Source organism: Daucus carota, chromosome 3 (genome assembly GCF_001625215.2).
Source record: "Daucus carota subsp. sativus chromosome 3, DH1 v3.0, whole genome shotgun sequence".
In the NCBI taxonomy this organism is placed as follows: Eukaryota; Viridiplantae; Streptophyta; class Magnoliopsida; order Apiales; family Apiaceae; genus Daucus; species Daucus carota.
The window spans coordinates 34,730,871-34,754,879 of NC_030383.2; the positions used below are offsets into that span (position 1 = coordinate 34,730,871).

General features: G+C 34.5%; 1 protein-coding gene and 1 long non-coding RNA gene across 2 annotated transcripts; one reads left to right on the forward strand and one right to left on the reverse strand.

The window, feature by feature from the left end:
* The first annotated feature begins 432 nt into the window (after positions 1–432).
* LOC135151508 (uncharacterized) lies at positions 433–1,230 on the forward strand. The gene has a single exon (XM_064089990.1). It carries the CDS (start codon positions 433–435, stop codon positions 1,228–1,230), a length of 798 nt encoding a protein of 265 aa, XP_063946060.1.
* A 20,185-nt stretch (positions 1,231–21,415) lies between these two features.
* LOC135151233 (uncharacterized) lies at positions 21,416–23,747 on the reverse strand. Its single transcript, XR_010289838.1, has 3 exons — positions 23,471–23,747; positions 23,184–23,269; positions 21,416–21,763 (listed from the first exon to the last, which is right to left on the reverse strand). It is a non-coding gene; the product is annotated as an uncharacterized LOC135151233 (long non-coding RNA).
* Between the last annotated feature and the right edge of the window lie 262 nt (positions 23,748–24,009).

Below are 24,009 nucleotides of genomic sequence, written 5' to 3' on the forward strand. Positions count from 1 at the left end.
CTCAAGTTCACGTCTGTACTAAAATCACACACTGAAATCACAATTGTTTGAAGTGATGCACATTGGGAATTTGGGTTTGTGATAAGCTTAATTAGTTACTAATTGCGTAATTAGTTAGTCATAAGCTTAATTAGTTAGTCATAAGCTTAATTAGTTAAATGTTTTGGTAGTTAGTCATAAGATTAATTTGGGTTTTGTTAAATATGTTTGCATAAGTTAGACTCTGGTATATGTGGTTAATTTGGGTTTTGTTAAATTAGTTACTAATTGCTAATAGTATATGTGGTTGTTGCTCATTGTTTGGATTTTACTTGTAATTGTTTTGGTAATTAGTCACTTTCTTTTTGCAGTTATATTTATATGCTCTGTTAAATATGCTCTGTTTTTTACCATCATGTCACTTTCTTTTTGCAGTTATATTTATATGAAAATATGGACAGGTCATGGTTAACAGCTGATAGAAGAACAAAAGAGTTTGAGAATGGAGTGGACGATTTACTTATGTTTGCCTTTGAGAATGGATATAACGAAGACAAAATAAGTTGTCCATGCTTAAAGTGCGCACATAGCAAATCTTGGACAGCTCGGACTGTTAAAAACCATTTGTTTCAATATGGTATTGATCAAACGTATACTCGCTGGATATGGCACGGGGAGCCAAATCTTGTAGAAAGTCCTGTATTGGATGAAAGCGACAACTCAGTATCTTCTAATTACCAGTTTTGCACAAGAATGGGTGAAGCTGACGATGATGATGTTCTTTCTTCAAATTCTTCTGATTTTATCAACCATGTGAAAGGTGAGCATGAACCTCTTTATCCTGGTTGTGAGAATTACACTAAGATGAAAGCTTTGGTTAAGTTATTCAACTTGAAAGTGAAGCATGGTATGTCTGATTCATGTTTTTCTGATGTTCTATTATTGATTGGGTCTTTGCTACCGGAAGGCAACAAAATCCCTTCTTCTTTCAATGAAGCGAAGAAAACCTTATGTGCATTAGGAATGGGTTATGATAAGATACACGCATGCCCGAATAATTGTCTACTATATCGTGGGCCACAAGATGAAGATGAGACTACTTGTCGCATATGTAAGGCCTCTAGATGGAAACTGAATAAGAAAGGAGAAGAACAGGAAGGAGTCCCTGCCAAGGTCTTATGGTATTTCCCCTTGATACCAAGAATAAGAAATTTGTTCAATACACCAGCGATTGCGAAGGACATGACTTGACATGAGACCGAACGACAACAAGATGGTAAAATGAGGCATCCAGCTGACTCGCAAACATGGAAGGATGTCGATCAAAAGTGGCCTGATTTTGCATCGGAGAGTAGAAACCTCCGGTTAGCTTTATTCGCCGACGGTTTCAATCCTTTTCGTGGAAACCGTACTGATCACTCAAGTTGGCCTGTTTTGCTATAGGTTTACAGCCTTCCACCGTGGCTCTGTATGAAAAGAAGGTACATTATGCTCTGCTTGTTAATATCAGGACCGACCGAGGCTGGAAATGATATAGATATGTTCCTTCAACCACTTATAGAAGATCTGCAGGAGTTGTGGGGTGGGAAACAAGTGTACGACGCATATAGACAAGAGTCTTTCATACTTAGGGGCATATTATTATGGACAGTAAGTGATTATCCGGCCCTTGGGTAACTTGTCAGGACACGTAGTTAAAGGGTATAATGCTTGTACTGTTTGTGTTGATAAAACAGAGGCTACTAGGCTGGTTCACTATCGAAAGACGGTAGTTATGAGGCATAGGAGGTGGTTGCCCCATCATCATCCGTATAGAAAGCAAAAGGCAGCTTTTGATAACAGCGTTGAGACAAGTGATGGTCCTATTCCATTAACTGGTGAGCAGGTTTTTGAAAGAGTACAACATCTAAGGGACCATACCATGTCTATGGTTAGACACAACGCCAACGTAAACGGAAGAAAGGTGATGCTAGACCAGTTTGGAAGAAGTTATCTATCTTCTTTCAACTTGAGTATTGGAAAATTTTTGTCGGTTAGGCATGTTCTCGATGTGATGCACATCGAGAAAAATATATGTGAGGCTTTACTTGGAACTTTGCTAAATATTCCCGGAAAGACAAAAGATAGGGCGTCTGTCCGTCTCGATATGGCAGAAATGGGAATAAGAACGGAGCTAAGGCCAAAAACTCCCGGAAAGAAAGAGAAGGTACCTTTGGCTTCATGGAACTTATCGAATGCAGAAAAGAAGGTAGTTTGCTCATCATTTCTTCAAATGAAGTTACCGGATGGATTTTGTTCAAATATCAAGAATCTTGTAAATATGGAAAAACTTCGGCTTGTTGGAATGAAATCTCATGACTGCCACACAATATTGCATCATTTGCTTCCAATTGCGATTCGGTCGGTACTGCACAAAAAAGTCAGGTGCACAATAATAAGGTTTTGCCTTTTCTTCAAGGCAATTTGCAGCAAAGTCATCGATGTAGATAAATTGGAAAAAATGCAATCTGAGTTGGTAGAAACATTATGCCGGTTGGAAAAACACTTTCCACCTTCGTTCTTCGATGTCATGATCCATCTCTCAATTCATCTTGTGAGAGAGGTTAAGCTTTGCAGGCCAATCTTTCTACGTTGGATGTATCCTTTTGAGAGATATATGAAGGCGTTTAAAGGACATGTTCGAAATGCTGCTCATCCCGAAGGTTGTATTGCCGAGGCATATGTTGCCGAAGAGGCCGTGGAACGTTTGGTCAATTATGAAGAAGCTACCATAGGTTTGCCAAAAAATGATAGGCATGAGCAACATGCAATAAGCAAACCTTTATCTGGTGCGACAATGATCAAGCCAAGCAAAGAGGACTTGCATCTAGCACACTTATGTGTTCTGCAAAATAGCAATGACGTCAGGCAATATTTTGAGTAAGTTACTGACATGTGTGTGTGTGTATTCTGTTATTTTCTCATTATCTGCAATTCGGTAAATATATTGAAGCAATTGATCTAACTTGTAGTGAACATATGGCATCTTTAATGGTAAGATACCAGCAGCATGAAAATGACGAGGTGTGGCTAAAAACCAAGCAGAATGAACAATTCCCCGAATGGTTCAGGAAAAAGGTAAGTTTTAATTCTGTGTTTATTACCGTGTTACATAGTCCTATTTAAAAACGATATAGAGAAGTAATATAAGAAGTCGAAGACATCCAATAACAAATTAAAACACAGATCTAAAAAGATTGTTTAAATTTTTTTTATTGTACAGATTGAGACGGAATTGCTCCATGACCATAATAGCATAGGTGATAATATAAGGTGGATGGCAGAAGGGCCTAACAAGAATGTTCCTATGTTTAGTGGTTATAAAATCAGCGGGGTTAGTTATAGCACCAAGGAGCGTGATGGAAATAGACAAGTACAGTGTAGTGGTGTTTGTGTTGTTGCAGATACATTAATGCTTTCTGAAAAAATAAAATCTGTTGAACATGCTTCACATACCTACTATGGAGTTATAACAAGTATATGGGAGCTAGACTATAACAATTTTAGAGTCCCTATATTTCGTTCAATTGGGTAGATATGAACAAAGGGGTTAAGGTTGATGACTTGGGATATACATTGGTTAATTTAAACAAATTAGGATTTTTAAATGATCCTTTTGTTTTAGGGAAACATGTTAAGCAAGTTTGCTACATTGATGATACTCTTGAAAAATTTTGGTCTGTGGTGTTGAAAGTCCCGGAAAAGAACTTTTATGACCACTGTGATGATGAAAATGAAGGCTCTGTAGAAATAGAACTTGAGAATGAGCTGCAGTTGCTCGTGTTCCCGAATGTTGATGAACTGGACGATGAAAATACTAGCTATATGCGAGAGGAAGAAGAATGGATTCAACTTCCATCGTGGTAATATATATAATTATTTATAGAAACTTGAGTCCATGTACCGCTGACTTTATTCTTTTTGTAGGTGAAGCTCATATTATCTACATGTACTTCTCGTGAACCCCTTGATGAGATTACTTTTGCCGTGATAAAATCATCATCTAGTTGACTGAGTTCTCAATTTTTGAATGCTGCTGGTTGATGCTCTTGTTATAATAGATGATGATTTTATCATAGCAAAAATAATCATTCGGCGGACATACAAGTATGGCTAGCTTCTACTGCAGAAACAGGGCTCGGAAATATGTTATCTACTGCAGAAGATAAAATTATAAAATTTTCCACATCAAACTTGTGTAAATTAATGTTGATCACTTGTTTTTGTGTTTATGCAGGATTACCAGCATACGGTGTCTAAGGCGTGCAAAATTATGGCTAAGCAGCATGCATGTTACCAAAGGCAGTAAACAAGGATTGTGTTCCATTTTCATTGTAATATTCACTACTAAACAACGATGTCTTGTATATATGTTGAACAATGTAATTTGAAATCTCTGTCTTGTCCAATTGAAAGTGTATGGTTTGCCAATTTTGAGGAATGGCTTACAATTTTGATTGAGGATCTCTAGTTTGTTGTTGGTTGGACCTTTGGCTGATTTATGGTATTATCTGTTGGTTTGGTTTATTCAGATGGGGCATCTTATTGTTTGGTTTGTGTACAGAGTTAGGATATATAATATGTGCAAGTCAATTTTTTTTTCCATCTTTGCTGTATAGACAACGGTTTCTTTTGCTAATCAGTTAACTGTCTTCTCAACAGGATTTTCATACAACATTGTTCGAAACTGTTGTATGAACCCCTATTATCCCATACTTTCAATAACCATTGCCTAAATTAGACAACAGAGTTGTCAAAAACTGTTGTCTTAAGATGGAATGAATTTTTGTACATACAACATGCATGCACCATTATGTAAAAGGGTTACAAACAACTGCTCGTAAAATAACAGTTGTCTTAAGATAGAATGAATTTTTGAACATACAACATTGGTTCACTCTTGTCTAAAATAGTTATAAACAACAGTGCGTGAAAACACAGTTGTCTAAATAAGTGAAGTCGAACAGCTTAGACAATAGTGTGCAAAATCCTCTATAAACGTTGTTGGAGGGAAAGAAAGACAACAGTTTTTTAATAGCGAAGAAAACCCCGTGGTTTGATTTTTTGGGACAACGGGTATATTTTCGACCGTTGTCTGATGACAGTTGTGTGAATGAGAATTTGGTGTAGTGCTCTCTCTCAATACAAGCAATATCTGATATATCTCTAATGATACAAAACCTAATTATAATAGTGTTTTTAATGGTTTCCTTGAAAAGCAAATCCCATTTCCTAAAATAAGTTGGATTTTCAAAAGAAATTTAAAGGCTGATTTTTGGCCTCATTTAGGGCTGCTCGAGTAGGATTTCTCTATTTGAACCACTTTAAACTTGTAGAAAATTCGAATATTTTCTCTTGGGCTATTGAATCACCTAATTCTGACGTCCGGAACTGAAGTTATGGCCCAAACCAGATTTTCTTTGCAGCTATCCATAAAATCTGAACAAACAAGATTTGCTTTGCAGCTATCCATAAAATCTGAATTTTCATATGATTAAGTCCAAATAAGCTTGATTTAATCCAACTTTAGGAATATTTATTTTCCTGCCGTTAAACACTTGAAATCAATTGGTAAAACCCCGATTAATTACAAAATACTAAAATTATGGGAATAAAATCATATAAAAGTGTATATATAGGGAAAACAAAGCCATCAAAATTAGTGCTCGATTATAAAAAATTAGAAAAATGAAGGTAGACTCAACTGTTAGGTATGAGGAGAGTTTCATTTCGCCATTTGGTTTCCTTTGCCAAAACAACCGATATATGGGAGGAAATTTTGTGCAACGACTTGTTGCTACATGATGGAGTAGTTCACCACCAAGTCTGTGCAAGGATATCTTCGTTAGCCCTCTTGCGGGTCGTTAATAGTTTACTGTAATTTTTTAGCATGAGGTTTTCGGAATTTCAAATATGTAGTCATGAGGTTGCTTGAATTGTCCTTGTAGTGAACAACATAATATTAATTAAATTTGAACTTACAACCCATGTAAAGGGATAGAATAAGATTGGAATAAGAAGTGTTCGATTAGAGTCCGAATTATTAACTCGCATCTAGAAGTTATATACCTAGAACCATGTAACTATGTAAAGGACCTGCGATTCATATTATCAACAATTCAACATCATCTAATCAACTTCTAGACTCTCCTAATAAAAATCCAGGAATATATGGCTTCAGCATGAAGTTAGTGAAAGCTCAATCAAGAAGAATCACCATGGCTACCTAGGAACTGATAGAGTTGGTCAGAAACGTTCATCTAAAAAAACCTGACCAGCCCTGACAATAGCGAAAGTCTATTTCATTCAACCCAATTAGTGGATCTGCAAGTCTATTTCATTCCGCCCATTTTCTGGACCTAATTTAAGCTCATCTCAACACAATCAGAAACTATCCATTTAGTTCTGTCTATTCCATGGATCTGATTTAAGCCCAATTCAAACACAATCCACAAACATTCTATTTTATGTCTAGATTCTACGGATGTGCTTTGTTCTTTTATGCATGTTCCTCAAGAACTTAATGGAAGATAACTGGCTCCAAAGCTTTATATGTTCTTATAGCCCATATAAGTTACATTAATTTAATAGATCAAAGTTATTCTACACGAGCCGGCATGTTGTCCCTATTAAAACTAGGCATATATACTAAGCCCATTTCTTCGTTAACTCTTAGTACGAGTATATTTGGAGCCCATGTATAAAACCATTTCCGGTAATTCTTCGTTGTTATGGGCTTATATATCATTTCTTACTAAATTGCATTATATATATTAGGTACCTTTTATTCGCATCACATTACATTGGCACTGCCTCTCATCATTTCTCTATTCTCCATCTCCGCCTTGATAAAATTCTCCTCTTTTGCCTTCTATATCAAGAAAAAGTACACGTTCAATAAAACACACCACCACCAAGAAGAATAATACAATTCGAAATCGGAGGGTTGAGTTGTTCGTGATTATTGCATGATTTCTCATTGATCTTTTCTGTTATACGTTCAAAAATGATTGGATGGCGACTTTATCTAAATCACTATAAGTTACAATCTAAATGAATTTACACATTAAATAAATTTTGTGAATCAATTAGTACTTATTTTGTTTTATTGTATGATCCAACTTTTATGTTTTTAAATTTGTGCGTCTGTAATTTGGTTTTCAATTAAGTGGTACAATCGAGTGCAAGTGGTATTTTTATTTTCAATTTTTGTTAAATCTATTAGATTTATATATTATTTGTAAGTAGACTTTATAATTCGGATCAGATCGATCAGTTTCGATCGGATCCATTTGGATTGGATCACTTTTGGTTATAACATATATTAAGTTTCAGTTAAGATCTAATTCGCTTAGATCTAATGTTGATTTTGCATGAATTGAACTGGTTGGGGTTCCAAGGGTCGATTTTTGGCTCGGCTCAAATTCCGGTAAAATAAGAAATTTTTTCGATTAATATAGGATCAGAATCCGTAAGGATCATCATATCTAGTTTGAAATTATATATATATATATATATATATATATGCTCATGACCAAATAGAAACCACTCTTAAAATAAAAACTAAAAACCAGTTTCCCTACCACTATTTATAACTACGGGTATCACTAATTTATACTGCACTAATCACTGTTTTTATACAGTATGTAAAGAGTGATTTTTATTATCAAAATTGAGAAAATCTACTTATCTAAATTATTGAGAATCGATTATAGATGATTAATTTCATCCGTAGGAAGGTTCTTGGTGGTCGGAAGTCACAAGGGAAGTTGTATGATGATGGTAAGTAGGCGTTAGTTTTATAAGTTATGATGGAAAGTGTATGTGACCATTGGTGATGATAGACAATGGTGGCAAGTCATAGAAACGTTTGGTAATGGTGGTAAGAGGTCCATTATTACGATTTGGGTGAAGATGATGGTCATATACGTTGCATATATGTGTGTATATATATATATATTTATATTCGTGAGATATAAATTAGTGATATGTTATGTACAAATTAGTGAATTCTGTAGTTAAAAATAGTGATAAAAAACTGTCCAGAAACTTGTTTTTAGTTTTTACGCTAATTTGGTTTCTATTGGAGTAGGACTTATATGTGTGTGTGTGTGTGTTTCTTTTGTGAAAATATATATGTGTATTTTTGATGTTCTAATGTCAAGTAGTGATATTTTTCATTTTAGTATATTATTATACAATTTTCTTACTTCCCATTCTAAGTGAGCTTATAATTATGAGTTTGAATTTGTCACTTTGAATGTTAAGTGACATTCATACTTGAATTTGTATTATATTTAATTGATGTCTATGATTGATGGCTATTTTTTTACAATTGATGAGTAGTCATGATTCATGAATTTTATTTTAGTGATAGATGTCTATTTGGATTAATATAAGATTTATGTATAATTATGAATGTTTTATAATTGCAGAAATAATGAAGAAAATACTCCACAAAATATACATCCTTCAACCATGGGTAAGTTTTTAATTTTATAAGATTATATATAAAATCTCTTTGGTTATATTATTATTTAATGATAAATGTCATACCTAAACACTTTAGTAAATTCTTTTTGCTATGTACTACACAATCCAATCAGATCCATAATGTTAATGTTAATGGCAACAGCTTATTTGAGTTGTCCCCTTCTTTTTCAGATTGTCGAATACAATACTTTACGTGCCCTTACCTTATTTATTTCTTCTAGTCTACTTGCTCTCCCAATACAATGCTTGGAATGACAATTTTTAACTTTGCTCTACTTGTGATGTATACCATAGATCCAACTTTTGATTCTGATACCAAATAATAATGGAAATTTATTTTTCTCTTCCAAATTAGTTGTGTTGGATGTGCACAGAAGTCTAGGGAGTGTTGCTGTTTGGGCAGAAAGGGCGCCAAACATTGTTTGGGCACAAAGGGCACCCGAGACATGGTGACGTGTTGAAGTAAGTTAATTAATACTACTTTCTGTAAGTTAAATTTCTTAAAAGTTGCACAATACCTATTTTTTTGCTATTGTTGGAAACATGGCACTTTAATTACTATTCACCCTATATTTCTAGTTTGCACATACATAGTCCAGTGCAAAATTTCTGGTGAGCAAACATCTGTAGATAACAGCATCATGAAAATTTTTATAAACCTAATGCAAATACTAGTTTTAGAATGGTATGTTTCTCCTCAACTATGGTTGGTGGAAGTTCGATGGCAAAAACGTTTTTCCTTGACAAGCTTCCAATATGTATTAATAAACCAGAGCAACTCTAAAGTCAGATTTGAATTTTTCCTTGTGCTGGTCTATGATTACATATATAATATTTCGAACACAACTTTGTAATTACTAATAACTATATGAGTTGATTAAAATAGATATTTTAAAATCATTATATGACTCATGCCTCATATCTCTGTTTGAAATGTAATATAAATAAAATAAAAATGACTCTTGTCAGATATAAACCTATTGAACATCTAATTAGTATTAACGTCATTGATACACTTAAAATTTATCACCCATTACAAGAACATGTAACGAAATTTTGTAAACAATTGGTTCCTTTATGTAATTGCTACTTTCACTAGTAGTCTAACCATTAGTAAATATTTATATTTTCTTCTAAAGAGAATATATGTACTAATGTGAAAACATGGTTCTTATTTTTTCACGTCATGATGATAAGAGAATTTTTACTTGCACCTAATTCTGACACTGAAGTTAGTGACCAGGGACAACAGTTGTTGTAAAAAAAAAAATTAAGAGAATATATTTTAAAAAGTACAATTCGCCTAATTTTCACGTTACGAAGTCACACATGTTTTTTATAAACTTGAGTAAGATGTTTTAATTTTTTAGACACTTTAAAAAATATTTTTTTATATGTACGGATCCGATAAACAGAAGACTGATCATATACCAGAAGTCTTTTTAGAATTACGTTGTTCACTCTTAATTATTAAAAAATTGATGTTTTATTATTTGAACGATCCAACCGTACGGATGTTAAAAAAATAATCTCATCAACGTGGAGTTAAAAAATCAGATGATTTCGATGAATCGAAATACATTTTTATAGTGAAAACTTTATATAAATAAAATATTAAATTAAGAAAATAATTTTAAAAGAACACAAAACCGACCGATATTTAATATAAAACCGACAGATTATATTTTTACGTGGAAAATAAATTTTTTCGTGGAAAATTAAATCACCCGCGAGAGAAACGACGTCGTTCCATGGTTTTGCATATTTTTCCAGGTCAAAACCGACCAGGTTGCCGGTCGGTTTTGTCGCGTCAATATTTAAACAAATAAACCGCCCCCCTTTCCTCTTCATTCTCAGATAACTCTGAACTCTCTCAAACCAACTCCAACTTCAACTCGATTTCAAGGCTATAACTACTTTAACTTTAAGTGCAAATTAACATCAATGGCAGCAAGAATGAAGAATCGAAAACCCTCTCCAAACTCTTTTTCCTCGGTAAGAATCGAAAACCCTCTTTTCAAGTTCAGTTCTTATAGTTTTGGGTAGGATTGAACCATGTGCTTGGCTTTTGTGTTAGTATTGAGCACTATTCAACTTAAATTTGTTTAATTTGTTTAGTTTTCAAGCTTTTATATGTATGCATTGTATGTATATATAATTTGTATATGTGAGTTTTGAAATTTACATGCAAGTTCTTGTCGTCGGTTATGTCATGAGAATGAAAATGATGGCTTCTCTGTTTTTTATTTGTATTTATATTTTTGTATATTCAAGTTTGTATATATTTGTTGCTCAATTGTTAAATTTGCTTAAAATTTGTACTCACATTCATAAGGAGGGCATGGAATTTGTTTTTTTTTTGTTGGTTTTGTGGTTGTATTTTAAATTTGTATGGTTGTTCATTTTGATTCTATTTTGCATTCTTGATTCATAATTAAGGGGTTGTGGACTATATTTGGCATTTTGATTCATAAGGGGTTGTGGTTTGCATTAATTAATTATGGCATTTTTATGTTCAAAAATGAGTCGATTCATAAGGTGTTGTGGTTTGCATAATCGGTTGTGATACAAATTAATGTGATATAATCAAGGGGTTGTGGTTTGCATATGACATTTTGATTCATAAGGGGTTGTGGTTTGCATTAATTTTTGCGTTTTTATGTTTAAAAAGGAGTCGATTCATAAGGTGTTGTGGTTTGCATAATTGATTGTGATACAAATTTATGTGATATAATTAAGGTGTTGTGGTTTGCATTTGGCATATTGATTCATAAGGGGTTGTGGTTTGCATTTAAAGTCGATTTTTTGATTCATATTCTAACCAATGGTGTTTATGGTGTTTGATTAGGGCACCTTGTGGTGATTTGTCATACTTGTGGTGATGATCATTACCTTAATGGCAAGAAAAAGGCAAGGGGAAGGCCAAGGATACGGGTAAGGACAAGGGAAAGGGAAAGGGCAAGGGAAAAGGGAAAGGCAAGGAGACAACTTCCACCCGGAAGGATAAAGGAAAGTCTAGCACCTTGGCTATACATGATGAACCAACTGATTCGGATGAAGGCGGGGAGAATCTGAATGAAGGCAACCCGAGAGAGGAGTTTCTCAGACGGAGGGTAATTAGGAGGCCACGATCCCATTCAGCTGGTTTATTTGAAAAAGTCCCTCCGAAACCAATCCGTATCAATATTTCAGGAGGACAGTAAGTCTACTTGTAGTTTTTTCTTGCACCCCATTTATATAAATGTTTTAAATTTAATTTCACATGATATATATATATATATATATATGTATGTATATGTATCCTGCACTTGTTTAATTTTTTTTTATATACATAGTAACATATATATATACATGTACATATAATCTCTTTTCAAATTTTGATAGTATTGAAGATGATCAAGCGAAGAAGACTTTGCTTGCTATTGTTCATGAAAGGAGGCCGGTTGGACATTACACGTTCACCGACATTGATGAATTTGATCCCGAATGGCTAAAAAGAGGAGTTGAAGAATTTAACGTAAGCTACTCTTCTTATGATCATATTGTGATTTGTATGCATGTTTTTTTATTTATTTTGTTGAATATAATTTGTATGCATGTTGTTTATATAATTGTCTTGGATAATTTATAATATGTTTATGTTATGTTCATACATATGCGTGTATATGTATACATTTATTTAGATGACAAATCTTGATCGGAGTTGGATTTAGTAAATAGTCTAGCCATATGTATGTTTATTTATCTTGGCTTTATTATAACTGTAGAAATATTTCAAGCAACAAAAGGGACAAAGCCAGTCCGAAGCACAAAAAATAATCGAGAAGCATATCAAGAACACAATAAAGAGGTCATTGAATGAGCTCAAGACAAACATTGAGCAAAAATCGAAGGAAAGCGGAGCTTCAAAATTGAGTTTAAAACCTCAATATTGGTCCGAACCTTTTTGGAGGAATTTATTAAATTATTGGGAAAAGAATGAGGGGCACTTGCATAGATCATCCGTTGGATCTACAAACCGCAGCAACATCGAGCGGTTGCATAGTGCCGCTGCCCGGTCTTTTAATAAAGTGAAGGAGGTATATATAAATATCTGTCATACGCACCTTAATTTCTTAATTAATATTTAATTCACATATATATTTCATTGATGATTTAAAAAAATTTTGGAATGAAATGAAAAGGAAAGAACGAGCAAAGAATCCAACTCGCCTCGAAGTATGGAACCAGACGCATACAAGGGTTGGAAGTGATCCAGAACACCCCGTGTATACCACGCCGGCTGCGATGGCCATGGCGGTAATTAAATTTATTGTCTTGTATTTTTTTAAAAGTTTCAATGTCGATTTTACTTTTTAAGTTGTTAATGTACTAATTGATGTACATTATTATGTAGACACGATATGCTTTTATTCTTGAAAGCATGCCGGTGTCGGTTACACAAACAGGGGATAGAGACGAGCCCTTGGAATGGTGGTTGTCAGCTACCAGAGTTCCCCAAGGCAAAAAGCCTAAGAAAGACTACCTTGTTGGATTCCCTGAAGCTCGTGCTAGTCAACTTATTCCAACTCTTGCCTCAAGTTACATGGATTCAACAAGAGGCGAAGCCGGTGGATCTTCCAATCGTAGACAAGAAGCCATCATTCCCGACAATGTGTACCTCTATGTCATGCGCAATGTGCTCAATGAGGTCCGTGCGAACCCCCTTCAATTTCAACGACAAATGTCTAAAGAAGATATCGCAAATTTTGCAAAGATCGCACTAGAGGCCTCTGATCCAGCTGCCGACCCAAGTGCAAGGGTCCAATGAAATTCTATGATTGGTGGGGAGATGGTACACATTGTGGGGTCGATGGTCGAGGATATACTCCTCAAAATGGAAAGAAAGGTCGAAGAGGTATGAATTCATATTTGTTATCTATTTGTATTGATCGAGTATGCTCATTGTCTTATTGGTTGTCATTGTGTATTATATGAGCAATTAGGAGGAGGAAGGATTATACTTATCCAGAGGAGCTGTCGGAGGAGGAAGGCGGTGGTGCTGAAGCTAATGATGATGCGGGTGCTGCTATGGGTGAGGGTGTTAGTGCAGCTGCGGGTACCAGTGCTCGTGAAAGTCCCGCACATTCCGACTCGACGCTCTTACTAGATTAGTTATCATTTTGATATATATGCTTTTCGGATTTTGAATGTTGGTTGATGACTGTCACGGGCTTTTGGTTTGCCCTTAAACTAAATTATGTAATTTGATGTTTACATTTAGTAGTTAATGGTATTTGATGTTTGCGTTGGTAATGGTTTGCGTTGATGTTAATGTATATGGTAATTGTTATTGTTATGGTGGTTTTTGTTAATTTGGTTTGTTATTGGGATTGTTGGTTGTTGGTAGCTGGTAATGGCAATATATAAAAATAGCAGAGAACCATTTTTTTTTGAAAAAAAATCCAGAAAACCGACAAAAAACAGACAAAACCGACCGTTATTACCATTAAACAAACGATAAAACCGACCGTTAGTGAATATAACCGATCATTCTTACCATTAAGAATACCAGAAAACTGACCGGCTATAACGTAACCGACCACAATGACCATATGACAATTCAGAAAACCGACCGATTGCGGTCGGTTATGACTGGGCGGTTTTAACCCCTGCAAGGCGTTCTGCTCGTTAAACAACCACTTCTGTCGGTCGGTTATGGTGGTCGGTTTTACAGACCAATGTTGTGTACTGGTCTAAACCCGACCAACACATATAACCGATCACTGATCCATCGGTTTTGATATGCTCCAAAAATTGACCACCGTATTTGGTCAAACTTTATAACCGACCGACCGTGGTCAGTCATAAGTTTACACGTAGCAGTTGCGTCCACATGGCTCCAGATGGCAGTGTAGGACCCGGAGAAGCGAGTTTTTGCAACCAGGAAAATCGACCACAACTATGGTCGGTTTTAGGTCTTAAACCCGATTAATGTGCCATAACCGACCAGGTTAAAACCAACCAACATTTATGGTCGGTTTTATAGGTAAAACTGACCGTTTTTGGCCTTAACCGACCGTTTTAGGCGGTCGGTTTTGTCCTTTTTTTTGTAGTGTAACTAGGGGTCGTTCGCATCGATGATGAAAATAAAAATCGAGAATGAGATCAAGCAAGAGGGCAACTCCTCACTATCAATTCCTTATATAATAATTCTGCATTTAGCTGGTAGTACTGATCTGCATGTGTTTAATCTCTGTACTAGCAGTCCTAATTTGAATGTAATTTTTGTACTATCAATTCCTTATATAATAATTCTGCATTTAGCTGGTAGCTAGTACTGACTCGTTTTTTACTTTTCAGCTCAATCCTCAGAGAGAGTAATATATATACTAAGAAACATGCACACACCTGGAACTGTCTAATTACCAGTTGACTATCTACATTTACCAAGATTCATAGTTATAGCAGTTGTTTCGAGACATATATCTTCTAATAATCTAATATAAATTCATATTCCAGTCTTCAGCTAAGATTCAAACAGTTTCACACATAAATGTAGTTTATGCTCTTAATTTTGTTCCAATAGTTTCGTGAAAATCGAACTAAATTAAATCAAGTCGTACTGAGCACGGTTGGATTGCTCCGTGGTTAATAATTTATTCTCTGTCGTCGCGGGTCCTGGGTTCGACCCTGGCTCACCCCGAGAATTTTTTAGAACAAATACTCATTTGCAAGTCTATAAGTCATATTTGTTAAAAGAAAAAAAACACGAGCCGTAATGATAAAATGTACGCATATCTTACTCACTCATTTCGATGAAAAATAAATACTGTATATATGGAAACAAGTGTCGACACAGTTAGCTGGCTAGTTGCTGTAAGATAGCAGCGAGGGGTAACTATGAGTGGACTGGTAGAGGGATATCTGAGTATGGAGCGAGATTAAATGTGTGATTGTTCAGAGACACAAGGACAAAATGAAAGAGGGGAAGGTAGATGCAATTAACTCAGAGTTCTTATTTTTTTTTCTGATGATGCGTGTCCCCATAGATTTAAGACATTTCAAACACACTTCACGAACCCATTGACCCATTAACGAGAAGTTGAACTTGAGACCGTGGACTTGATCTATTTTGAAGCTATTCTTAGGTTATTATTGGAGAAACTAATACATAAAAGTGAGCTGAGAGCTAGAGCTTAATTGATGGAGTCGTATTTAAATTTTTTTTAGCAGCACTTCATGTTTATGCATAGAAGAATATTACTAACCTTTCTCCTTGTAATATTATATAAGTGTGGGGATGAGTTTTTATGAAACAAAAATAATCCAAAAAAAAATATTACGACTAAAAATAAAAAAATAAAAATTCTAAAAACTTTTATATATAATTGCCTCGCCTCGTACTATGTTAGGAAATGATAAGTATTCGTTGTCCAGATTAGTTTCACATGATTAGGTGGATGTCATATTTATAAAAAAAATATTTGATAGGTGAAATTTCTACGATTGTGCGTTAAATTTTTAGCAAATTTGAGTGAGTTAAATTTTTATCTTTTGGGATTTTTAATACTAAGTTCTACGGTTGTGCGTTGTTCATCATTATGTATGATTGTATGTTGTTCTAGAACTTGATAAGAGCAAGCTGACTAACATCATCTTCAAAGTCTTATAACTTCTGCCGAGCCCATCTATAAGTTACATTAATTTAATAGATCAAAGTTATGCTACACGATCGGCCTTTGGCTCTCGTAAAACTGGGCATACTAGGCCCATTCCTTCCTCACGTGTTAATACAAGTATATTTGGATCCCATGACATATTCATGTATAACACTATTAATTGTAATTCTCTTTTTTTATATATTTTAACCAAACTTACATGTTTCTTCGTTGTTATGGGCTTATATATCATTTCTTACTCAATTTTATTATATATTGTCACACCCCAAGCAACACACGCACACGAATTGATATAATATGAACAAGTGAAATAATATTAAATCCAGAATTTAAGATTACATATATAATTTAAATCCCAAAAGGATAACATTTAGTTAATTACAAGTCCAAAAGAGTGAAATAAAGTCCCAAAAGATCTTATAAGTTCAGAGTGTGGATCAGCCCATCTAACTAGTACAAAACATAATAGCGAAAGCCGCTTATATCATATATGCTACCTTCGCCCTTAAACAATTCTCTGCGTAGCCAGTGGTCGATTTACGTGCTGTTTGCTTTGTGCGTACCATATTTGCTAGCTGTAAATGGGGTTAAATACGAGAACATGAGCAAAGACGCTCAGCAAGTACTAACAGTCCTAAACACATGGCATCATAATAATATCAAAGGTGTCCGAAACAGATTCAGAAATAAATGATAAAGCAATCATTAAGGTTCATGATAATATAATGGATAGGCATGGCAAACCACATGGATAATCATGGTTTAGATATCATGGCATCATGGCAATATGGCAACATGTTATAATCATATCATCATCAAAATTCATTTTAGGACACTACGGATTACAGCCGGTGATCAGCCGCGAAGTAATCCCGAACCGCGCTGGGTTCTCAAATATAATGGGATCCCTAGGCTATCTGTGAGCCTAATAATATGTGAAAAGGACTTGCGTCTAGTCCAAATCACTAAAGAAAACATTTTATAATTCATTTTGATTTATAACATGGATGCCGGAAAAAGGATTATATCATCTTTTATTGAAATATGGCAAAAGGGTTCAAGTTCACTAATGATGTGTCAAACGCATATTGGACTTAAGGGGGTAAGTTCCAAAGTCAAAAGAAAGTCAATTCTATCAAGTGTTATTCGGTATTTATGAAAGTATACGTGTCATGGTGTTATTGGAAGTTTTACTAGGAAATCTATCGTTTAGTGGTTTAAGTATAAGGCAATATGTGAAAAGAAAGGTACTAATATGATTGGAAATTTATATCAAGGTATTTACAAATATATTAGGCATGGTGATCATCGCAACTAAATATTCATAAGGATTTACGAGTTCACGGGTGCACATATATTTGCAACAATTGTAAAGTTAAGGATGTAGTAACTTGCCTTTGCAAGATTCTGAGATTATTCAATCTTGATGGTACGAGCTTTTCCTTTCGCCTCGGAACCTACACATTATATTAACCTCGTCACTAAATGGCACTTTAAGTCTAATTTACATTACACGCGCCTATTCTCTAGTTACGTATCTTAATACTCTATTATTAGCTAATTATCGCTTTAAGAGTCATTACACGTACTTAGTTATAGGTATACATGCTCATTTATACGTATAAAGATAATTAACGTAATCATGTAATCACATACTCCACATAGTCACATAATGGCATGGCATGATTTATTAACTATATTATATACTATATACTTAAACTCCTAAACACATAAGCAAGTAGCACATAAAGGCTTATTTTCAAACTTCTAAACTCCCCATACTGACCTTATCTTAATCCTAAAAGTGCTTGCAAAAACTCAGCCTTTATACCCTTGACAATCATGCAAGAGTTGCACTTACAACTCTCCAATGGCTCTCTAAGGTTGCTCTCGGTTACTTAGTGAAAATAAGATGCTCTAACTAGGGCCTTCACTCTAATTTACTCCTAATAGGTTACTAAGACTCTAAAATTACTTGTGCTATTGATACAAAACAAAGGCCTCACACAAATTGGTTTAAAATGTTAAAAGGGGCACAGTGAGGTTCCCTGTTGTAACCTCTCTGCACTACCTGCATCCTAACTGAGATAACTTAATGTGTACTAAGTGCATTCCTACCAAATCAATTCCCATGGATTCCCAACTCTTAAGGCTACCTATCAGACTTGGTTTCACTCCAAGGCCCTATCTGAAACTTTTCAGGTTATTACATAAAGTTGACACTTCTGAAAACTACCCTGTTTCCCAACTGCCTTGTGTTTACTGATTTAAAACTCTGTTTTCTCACTAGGTTTTGGGTTCTAATGGTTTGTTAGGCTTCCTAAGGGTTCACTAAACTCAGTTAAGCCAAGGCCCCATGAAGGCCTCACTCATGACAAGGTGAAAACCTCACAAGAACACAGATTGTTCAATTCTGCCCTGTTTTGGGGTATCTACTGTTTTGATTGTGTATACCTACCTAAATGCAGGGGCTTTGGTGATTTAAGACTACTGGAATCATAACAAAACTCACTCCCAACTCCTGGACACTTGGGACAAGCAAAACCCAACCAAATCAACACCAAAACTCCTAGTTTCTATGTGCAAGAATTCTGTCCAGTGCTAGTGTGTGCCTCCTTCCACCTTATCACCCATCTTAACACCATTCAACAACAACCAAGCCAACAACTCTAATCTATAATCTATATACCACTACTTTATAGCCTTATACAAGAAATTACAACACAAATCAAGCCTCAAAAATCACATTACCGAAGCCAAAAATCACAGCAGAGCAGAGCAGATTGGTTTTCAGCATTTTTAAGCATGATTTTGATTTAATACTCCATATAAAATCACATAATACATCAAAACTGAACATGACTAATCATGGCACATATTATACTAGCATTTTATGGCAAAAACCGAGGCATGCAATGATCAAAAACCAGTTTAAAAGTGACAAAATCAGCATACACTTTATACTATGAAAATCATGACATGCACTTATAAACTCTAACTTTTCTTGGCAAGATCTTGACATGCAATGTTTAAAACTTTGTAAAACAATCTTGTAGAGACTAAAACTCAAAGAACCCAGCAAGAAACATCTCATTACATCCACAAAATCATCCAAATCGATGGACTCCCTTCGGCTCTTTGAGAGTCATTGCCGAGGGCTTGAACCAAGGTTATGGCTTGACAAATGGGGGTGATACACTCCCTCAAGGCCACTCCTTGTCCAAGTATTTAAGCCACAATGAGTTCAACTCTAGGTCCATGAGAACCAAAGTCGAAAACTCTTGGCTTGATGACATGCAAGTACTCAAACTAACCTTAAATGGAAGCTTGTGACTAGGAGATGATTTTTCTCTCTTGGATGAGTTGCAAAATATGTGTGTATATGAGGTTATGAAGAGAAAATTTTAAGGGTTTGGGAGGGAGGTAGTATTCGGCTGAAATGAGAGAGAGAGAGGGAGGAGAGTTTTGGTGGTTTTTGATCTTGTGAACTGGAGAAAGTTGAGTGCTCTCTTGTTTTTATCATCATGACTTGACCAAAAGTGTTAGTGGATTTAAGAAGTTACCAATCTAACCCTCTAGCAAGCTTGAGTGGAATTGCATGCGGGGTTTTTGATGTAATTACAAGAGTCAAATGGTGTGAATAGTCGGTCATGCCCTTGGACTCTATTCTCTACCAAAATGCATGCAAGGGTACTAGTGTAATCTTATAATTATTAAAAGTATGAATAAAATGAATGGATTTTAATAAATAAACTACAATTCCATAAATCATCAATTAATACTATAAATACTATGAGATTTTACAAGTTTAACAAAATCATGATCAAAAATTTTGGACCAAGAAATATTTTTAAAAGCATTTTCAAGTATTACCCTCTAATATATAATCTATGTATAAAAAGAATTTACACACAATAATACACGTAATAATTCACAACGAAACGACTTTCCACTACAATTATATATGTATATCATATCACGTAATCGCTCGCATTACAATTTACCACTATTTACGATAATCTCTACTATTATTAAATCGCGTAGCCGCAACTATTAAATTAACATCGAATCGTGCAAGATAATTAATCGCGTAGCTAAATTTCTCGCATACGACTATTTATACACGAAATAGAATCTAATTATGCCATCAAGTCATGTATCAATCTCGATTATCACTAAATCGCGTAACAAGAAATCTTACTCGCGTACAAAATATATCGCATAAAAGTTATATTAGTGATACTTGCAATACCACATAACAAGAGAATATATATATACACTCTTATATAACGATTCCACATATCGACATAGTAACATAGATTATAAGTGTCGTGTTTATGAAAAGTTCAAAATTACCGGTTGTTACATATATATTGTGTACCTTTTATCCTATCACATTACATTGACAGCCGCCTCTCTTAATTCCTCTCTTCTCCATCTCTGTCTCTATAAAATTCTGCTCTTTCTCCTTCTATATCAAAAAAAGTACCCGTTCAATATAATACACCATCACTAAGAAGAAGAATACCATCTGAAAGAGGAGAGTTGAGTTGTTCGTGATTATTGAATAATTTACTCATTGATCTTCTCTGCTATACGCTAAAAAATGATTGGATGACGACTTTATCTAATTCACCACTGTAAGTTACAATCTAAATAAATTTACGCACATTAAATTAATTTTGTGAATCGATTGATACTTATTTTGTTTTATTGTATGATCCAAATTTTTATGTGATTAAATTTGTGCGTATGTAATTATGTTTTCAATCAAGTTGTACAATTGGGCACGAGTTATATTTTTATCTTCAAATTCGGATCAGATCGGTTTCGATAGGATCCATTTGGATTGGATCTTTTTTAGTTATAACATACACTACGCCATATATGGCCTTCAACAACATCAAAAAAATGATGCAATAACCCCAAAATATGTTGCCATAGCCCGAAAATGGGCTATTGCAACATAAAATTTAAGTTGCTTTTTTCGATGTTGCCCTAGGCTTCTATTGCAACATTATGGTTACCTACTGCAACACGGGCTTTTCTGTCACAATAGACCGCTATTGCAACATCTGACTACCTTATAGCAACAAATATTTTATGTTACGTTAGACCTTATTTCAAAAAAAAAAAAGCGGGACCCATTTGTGGGTCCCACCTGTAGGTCCCACTTTTTAGGTCCACATGGATCCCACATGTTAGTCCCATGTTTGGACACCTGTTTGCTAGTCCCATGTTTGCAACATTATTCTAAAAGAAATTGAAAATATACTCTTTATATATTAAACATCCCAATAAACTATTCTTTCTTACAAATTTCATAACAAATCCAACCAAATCAAATTACCTAACAATTCAAAACCAACTAAAAGTAACAACAATTAGCCTGTGCTCTCTAGCCTTTTCTCTAAAATACACCCTTCTCCATACATAAATGAAGTGCATGATATGTGATTCCAAGGCTGTGGCAATAGGAGTCATCTGTTCCACTAGCAAGAAACTCAAGCCTGGTGAAATCCTTGAGCCATTTCCACATAATCTTCATTAACAGCATGGACCACAACATCAAACAAACTTTGTATATTTTGCTGGATGGAGAAACAAAAGCAATAGGTAAATACTTAATTAATATCACAATCAATATACTTGGAACAAATATTTTAAAAAGCCGAGGTACTTTGGTCTTCTGTCATCATTCTCTGCAAAATAAATTTCATGTACTAATTCGCATTAACCATGAAAGAGAACATGAAAACAACAAAAGGCTGTAGAAAATATGAGATAGTCACTGATTCTTTTTCATGTGTAGATAGCAAGACATATGAGAAGAAAAAGTGCAGGCAAACCTGCACCAAATAATAAAAACACCAGCTTCAGATGAACACCAGGATTAATACAAATAGGATCATTATCTTTAACTTTCTAGACCTGGTTTTGGAGCTCTAGAAGCTCACTTTCAAGCTTATATATTGTGGTTTTCCCATTCATTAAATTTTCCTGTTAAAGCTTCATGGATTCTCTGCTCTTGTTCTTCTTTTGCTTGTTTTAGCAACCTAACACATTCTTACTGACCATAAAAAAAACAGTTCTAATATCCTTTTCCAAGGCTTACTAACCATAAAAATCTCTTATGCTAGCTTTTCGCTCATGGACATACATAGACGTCTTGCCTCTCTCATATGCCTGTTACATACCAATGATACTTCATATGCTTCAGAAGACATCATAATTTTATAGAATAATAGATGCATATATCTAGTAAACAACCTTATAAATTAGAATCCTGAGCAATCCAAGTGCACCAGCAAGGTGACAGTCACTCCATTGAACAAGAAAGAGAAATATTTGGGCACAAGAAAGAGATCTGTATGTAAACTTACATATGTTTGCAAACATAATACATATCCATGATTTAAGCATGTAAATCATAATTGGATTCGAATCTACATAATCAGGCTTCGTAATGTAAATAAGACAAGATTAATGAACTCAAATTTAAACATAACTATAATTCCAGACAATGCAATCAACCCAAAAATTTCAGTTCGATAACACAAACAGAAATAACTAGCCACAAATTAACAATCATAACATCCCCCCCTCTCTCCTTCTCTCTCTCGCACTCATAAACAGTGACACAGTTTCTTATTTAAAAAGGTCCAAAATTCTATTCCTCTCTGTCTCACTCTCCCCCTCCCCTCCTCTCTCTTTTTCTCACACACACACACACAAAATACTGACATCACAAAACCAACAAACCCCAAACTCATACAATCTATTACCAACAAACATAAACATAAACATACTCAATCTATCATCACAAAACAAAGGGGAGAGAGAGAGGGAGAGGGAGACAGAGGGGGACACAGGGGAGAGACAGAGAGATGGGTAACATAACATAGAACACAAATCACAACAAAGATACAAAGATAAACATGCATTTATATATAAAATCTGAAACAAAGCACACATTTAAAGTTAAAAGTAGAGGATAACCGCGGATTGTACCTTATATCTAAGCAAATCGAAGTTGCAATTAAATTAAAACACTGTTGAAGCCCTAGTTCCAGTGAAGCCCCAATTCAATTGAAACCCTGAGAAACATAAAGACACAAAATTAAGAACATTAAAGTGAAAAGCAAAATGAAAAACAAAATGTAGGATAGGAATGATAAATCGGAAAACCCTAATTCCGCGGAATGAAGAAGCTCTCAATTGAACTCCCGATTGAAGGCCTGATTCCAAACCCTAATTAATTAAGAGTTGATTTTGAGGGGAGAGGTTCCCGATTTTACCTAATCACCGGTGAGTTTGAGCAGCGGAGATGGTGTATTTGATGGAGAGTTGAGTTTTAGCAGCCGAAGGATGTTTCAACGAAGGCGCAGTGTGAGTGTGTAGAGTTTTGTTTCTGTGCTGAATGACTAACTCAAATGAAACAGGGGGGAAAGTTTGCCGCTTGCTTTTTGAGCACACAACATATCAAATTTTTATTTTGTTTTAATAATTCATTTTATTTTCAATTTTCTTAATTATTTAAAAATATAAATATTTTATATGTTTAAAAATATAATTCAATTACAGTATTATTATTTTATTCATAATTAATTAATTTCAAAATTATTTCTTTTAATATAATTAATTATGTTAAAGAGATGATATAAAAAATAATATTTGTATTCCAAAATTTAGTGTTTTTATGTTTAATATATTACATTTTTCCAATTTATCATTTAAACTTATTTGAGCTTTATTTTATGTAAATTTTATTGTCATATTATAAATAATTATTATACTGACACTCTATGCAACACATATATTCGGCTATTGCAACATC